This window comes from Heptranchias perlo, chromosome 4 (genome assembly GCF_035084215.1).
Source record: "Heptranchias perlo isolate sHepPer1 chromosome 4, sHepPer1.hap1, whole genome shotgun sequence".
Lineage (NCBI taxonomy): Eukaryota > Metazoa > Chordata > Chondrichthyes > Hexanchiformes > Hexanchidae > Heptranchias > Heptranchias perlo.
The window spans coordinates 102117241-102123240 of NC_090328.1; the positions used below are offsets into that span (position 1 = coordinate 102117241).

Below are 6000 nucleotides of genomic sequence, written 5' to 3' on the forward strand. Positions count from 1 at the left end.
TCAATCACTCCTCTCCATCAATCACTCCTCTCCATCAATCACTCCTCTCCATCAATCACTCTCCCAAATATCCCACATGCAGCAAAGTTTGCCCATGGACTTTTATTAAATGGTGCTGTCAAATGTTCCTCTTTATTTACTCCTGAACTTCCAGATTCATCAGGAAAAGTGGCAATGAAATGATAACACACCTACCTCCGCTCTCAGTTACTTCAGATCCAGCCTGCAGGAATGAAAAAAAACAAACACCAGAATTAATATCAGAGACAAACTAAAAATCTACACTATTTTAAAAAAACACAAACTTCATATAAAAACTTCTGATATAAAGCTGAGGGCATCACCTCTAACCTCATTTCAGATTCACACAAAAATTTTTCCTCCGAAGCCAAATACCCCACAAGTCTGAAACTCTTACCCTGAATATCTCAGAACTCTGAAACTGTTAACCAGAGCTCTCAAATTGTTACCCTGAAAACCGCAAATCTCTGAAACTGTTAGCAGGAGTTCCCAAGAAATCTGAAAATGTAACATTAATTTCTGCCATTCAATTAGAACATGGCTGATCTGTATCTTAACTCTATTTACCTGCCTTGGTTCCATATCCCTTAGTGCCCTTGCCTAACAAAAACAGCTTTTTGGGGGAGAGAGTTCCAGATTTCCACTACTCTTTGTGTGAAGAAGTGCTTCCTGACTTCACCCGTGAACGGCCTAGCTCTAATTATAAGGTTATGCCCCCTTGTTCTGTACTCTCCCACCAGAGGAAATACTTTCTCTCTATCTACCCTATCAACTCCTTTAATCATCTTAAACTCCTCAATTAGATCACCCCTTAATCTTCTATACTCAAGGGAATACAAGTCTAGTCTATACAACCTGGGTTCATAATTTAACCCTTTTAGCCCCGGTATGATTCTGGTGAATCTGAGCTCCACTCCCTCCAAGGCCAATATATCCTTCCTGAGGTGTGGTACCCAGAGCTGAATGCAGTACTCTAAATGGGGTCTAACCAGAGCTTTATATAACTGTAGCAAAACATCCGCCCCTTTGTATTCCGACCACCTTGAGATAAAGGCTAGCATTCCATCAGCCTTTTTAATTATTTTTTGTACCTGTCCAACTTCTAAGTGATTTCGGTACTTGGACCCCTAAATATGTCTGCTCCTTCACATTTCCTAGCTTCTCACCATTTCGGATATACTCTGCTTTATCTTTTTTAAATCCAAAGTGCATGACCTTACACTTCCCCACATTGAACTCCATCTGCCACAGTTTTGCCCTCTCACTTAATCTATCAATGTCCCTTTGCAACTTTCTACTCCCATCTACACGATATACTGTGCTATCTAACTTAGTGTCATCAGCAAATTTGAATATATGACTCTCTACTCCTTCATCTAAATAATTTATAAATATAGTGAAAATCAGTGGCCCCAGTACAGAATCGATGGGGCACACCACTAGTCACATCCTGCCAAATGGAGTAGATACCCATTATTCTTACTCTCTGTCTCCTACCTCCTAACTAATTCCCCATCCATGTGAATAGCTTGCCTCCAATTCCTTGCGCTCTCATTTTTGTTAACAGTCTCTTATGTGGAACTTTGTCGACTGCCTTCTAGAAGTCCATATAAATAACATCCATAGACATTCCCTTATCTACTACGTTAGTTACCGCCTCAAGTTAGTTACTGACACAGATACCCTGATTCCCAAGGCCTTTGAAACTGTTACCCTGTATACCCAGAACTTTTAAACCGTTAAAAGTTTTAGAACTTTTAAATTGATACACTGAATACTGCAGAACTTCTAAAACTGAATACTCCAGGACTTTTAAATTGATACACCAAATACCCCAGAATTTTAAATTCTTACAGTGACTACTCCAGAACTTTTAAACTGTTAACCTGAATAACGCAGAACTTTTAAATTGTTACCCTGAATTCCCCAAAACTTTTAAATTGTTCCACTGAATACCCCAGAACTTTTAACTTGTTACTCTGAATATCCCAGATCTTTTAAATTGTTACACTGAATACTCTAGAACTTTTAACTTGTTACAGTGAAACTCCAGAACTTTTAAATTGATGCACTGAATATTCAGAACTTTTAAATTGTTACCCTGAATATCCCAGAACTTTTGCATTGTTCCACTGAATACCCCAGAACTTTTGAACTGTTACCCTGAATACCCAGAACCTTTGAGCTGTCACCCTGAATACCCCAGAACTTTTAAAATGTTACCCTGAATACCCCAGAATCTTTAAACTGTTACCCTGAATACCCCAGAACTTTTGAACTATTATCCTGAATACCCCAGAACTTTTAACATGTTACTCTGACTATCGGAGCTTACCTCCTTCGTCAGGTGACGAAGGAGGTAAGCTCCGAAAGCTTGTGATTTAAAATAAAACTGTTGGACTATAACCTGGTGTTGTGCAAGTCCTTACATTTGTCCACCTCAGTCCATCACCGGCATCTCCACACTCTGACTATCTCAGATCTTTTGAATTATTACCCTGAATACCCCAGAACGTTTGAATTATTACCCTGAATACGCCAGTGCTTTTACAGTGTTACCCTGATTGACCTAAAACTTTTAAATTGTTACACTAAATACCCCAGAACTTTTAAACTGTTACCCTGAATATCCCAGAACTTTTAAATTGTTACCCTGAATACTCCAGAACTTTTAAATTGTCCCACTGAATACCCCAGAACCTTTAAATTGTTACCCTGAATACTCCAGAACTTTTAAATTGTCCCACTGAATACCCCAGATCTTTTAACTTGTTGCTCTGGATATCACAGATCTTTTAAATTGTTTCACTAGATACTCCAGAACTTTTAAATTGTTAGTGAAACTCCAGAACTTTTAAATGATACACTGAATGCTCCAAAGCTTTTACATTGTTACCCTGAATACCCCAGAACTATTGAACTGTTACCCTGAATACTCCAGAACTTTTGAACTATTAACCGGAATACTCCAGAACCTTTAAACTGTTACCTTGAATACCCCAGAACTTTTGAACTGTTACCCTGAATACTTCAGAACATTTAAATTGTTACTCAGAATAATCCAGGACCTTTTAAATTGCTAACCTGAATACTACATTGCTTTTAATTTGTTACCCTGAATGCCCCAAAACTTTGAAATTGTACCACTGACAACCCCAGAACTTTTAATTTGGTGCTCTGAATACCCCAGATCATTTAAATTGTTACACTGAATACCCCAGAACCTTAAAAATTGTTACCCTGAATATTCCATAACTTTTAAATTTTTACCCTGAATACCCCAGAATGTTTGAATTATTACCCTGAATACCCCAGAACGTTTGAATTATTACCCTGAATACCCCAGAACGTTTGAATTATTACCCTGAATACCCAGAACGTTTGAATTATTACCCTGAATACCCCAGAACGTTTGAATTATTACCCTGAATACCCCAGAACGTTTGAATTATTACCCTGAATACCCCAGAACGTTTGAATTATTACCCTGAATACCCCAGAACGTTTGAATTATTACCCTGAATACCCCAGAATGTTTGAATTATTACCCTGAATACCCCAGAACGTTTGAATTATTACCCTGAATACCCCAGAACATTTGAATTATTACCCTGAATACCCCAGAATGTTTGAATTATTACCCTGAATACCCCAGAACGTTTGAATTGTTACCCTGATTGACCTAAAACTTTTAAATAGTTATACTGAATACCCCAGAACTTTTAAATTGTTCCTGAATACCCCTGAACTTTTAGACTGTTACCCTGAATACTCCAGAACTTTAAAATTGTTACTCGGAATACTCCAGAACTTTCAAACTGTTATACTGAATGCCCCAAAACTTTTAAATTGTTCCACTTAATACCCCAGTACTTTTAAATTGTTCCATTGAATACCCCAGAACTTTTAAATTGTTCCACTGAAATGCCCCAGAACTTTTAAATTGTTCCATTGAATACCCCAGAACTTTTAAATTGTTCCACTGAAATGCCCCAGAACTTTTAAATTGCTATCCTGAATACCCCAGAACTTTTAAATTGTTCCTGAATACCCCTGAACTTTTAGACTGTTACCCTGAATACTCCAGAACTTTAAAATTGTTACTCGGAATACTCCAGAACTTTCAAACTGTTATACTGAATGCCCCAAAACTTTTAAATTGTTCCACTTAATACCCCAGTACTTTTAAATTGTTCCATTGAATACCCCAGAACTTTTAAATTGTTCCACTGAAATGCCCCAGAACTTTTAAATTGCTATCCTGAATACCCCAGAACTTTTAAATTGTTCCACTGAAATGCCCCAGAACTTTTAAACTGTTATACTGAATGCCCCAGAACTTTTAAATTGCTATCCTGAATACCCCAGAACCTATAAATTGTTACTCTGAATACTCCCGAACTTTAAAATTTTTAGAATGAATACTCCAAAACTTTAAAACTCTTAACCTGAATACTCCAGAAGTTTCAATTTGTTGCCCTGAATGCCCCAGAACTTTTAAGCTCTTACCCTGAATACTCCAGAACTTTTAAACTGTTACTGTGAATACCCCAGAACTTTTGAATTGTTACCCTGAATATCCCAGTACTTTTACATTGTCTCCCTGATTGTAACAATTTAAAAGTTCTGGGTCAATGAAAATCACAGAACGTTTAAATTGTTACCCTGAATACCCTAGAACTTTTAAATTGTTACACAGAATACTCCCGAACTTTTAAATTGTTACTCTGAATACTCTGTAACAGTTTAAAAGTTCTTGAATATTCATTGTAACAGTTTAAAAGTTCTTATGAATACTCCAGAACTTTTAAACTGTTCCCCTGAATACCTGAGAAGTTTTAACAGTTACCCTGAATACTCCAAAGCTTTTAAATTGTTACACTGAATACCACAGCAACCTTTAACTGTTACCCGGAATACCCCAGAACTTTTAGTTTCTTACCCTGTACAGCCCAGAACTTTTAAACTGTTACTCTGAACACGTCAGATCTCTTTAAAAACGCTGAATATTCCAGAAAGCTGAAATGGTTGCACTATATGTCACAGATCTCTTAATATATTATACTAAGTTTCTCAGAACTCTGCGTACTCCCACATCTGAAAAAATGTTGCATGAAATATCCCAGACCTCTTTAAACGGTGACCCTGAACAGCTCCGAACTCTGCAATCAAAGACCCCCAAAAGATGCAAGTAACTTACACGTAGCGCTGCAGTCAAGCTCACCACTAATGTCCCAGCTACGAACCATAGTGACAGGAGAACCATCACCGCGTCGATTAACCTCTATCTTGATATTAAAACGGTTTTAAAAGCGATCCTGTGGTGTTTGGTGACACTGCGGGTTTCGGGGCTGCTGTGTGAGGGGCTGACGATGTTGAAGTTGTGTTTGCAGGGAGCTCCAGGGATGTTGAGAAAGTCTCTCCCACACACTGCTCCAGACGCTGGCTCCTGCCGCTCACAGCCCAGGCTCTGCCCTCCGTCCCCGGGTAATAAACTCCAAACCACCAGCAGAACCTTGACGTCAGCGCCCAGAGTGTAACCACATGCTCGCACCGAGCTGCCAAAAAGGCAGGAGACTTTATTCACAGAGAAGATGGATAAAGATCGCTGCTGGCTGTTCATAACGCTGCACTTGGAAAGAACCGCCCCCCATAGCAACTGGGAAAGTTCTCTTAAAACAGTAAACCTAAGCAGAACGGACTGCAGCGATAAGTTAGGTAAGAAAGAACTTGCATTTATATAGCGCCTTTCACGACCTCAGGACGTCCTAAAGCTCTTTACAACCCCACTCAATGAAGTACTTTTTCGAAGTGTAGTCATTTGTAATGTAGGAAAGGAGGTAGCCAATTTGCACACAGCAAGGTCCCAGAAATGTGATAATGACCAGATAATCTGTTTTCCTGATGTTTATGGAGGCATAAATATGGGCCAGGACACCAGGGGAACTCCCCTGCTTTTCTTCAAAATAGTGCCCTGGG

The 6000-nt window shown here is 38.7% G+C and overlaps 1 protein-coding gene across 2 annotated transcripts in view; it reads right to left on the reverse strand.

Moving 5' to 3' along the window:
• The window catches only part of LOC137321156 (A disintegrin and metalloproteinase with thrombospondin motifs 3-like), a 299698-nt gene extending 294181 nt beyond the window's left edge, over positions 1-5517 (reverse strand). For both annotated transcript variants that reach the window (XR_010962726.1, XM_067983405.1), the window contains exons 1-2: positions 5222-5517; positions 196-223 (exon numbers count right to left, since the gene is read on the reverse strand). Coding sequence is in view for 1 of the 2 variants with exons in the window: in XM_067983405.1 (XP_067839506.1) it covers positions 196-223; positions 5222-5287 (94 nt within the window). In the remaining variant the exon portion in view is untranslated. The remainder of the gene's footprint in view (positions 1-195; positions 224-5221) is intronic.
• Between the last annotated feature and the right edge of the window lie 483 nt (positions 5518-6000).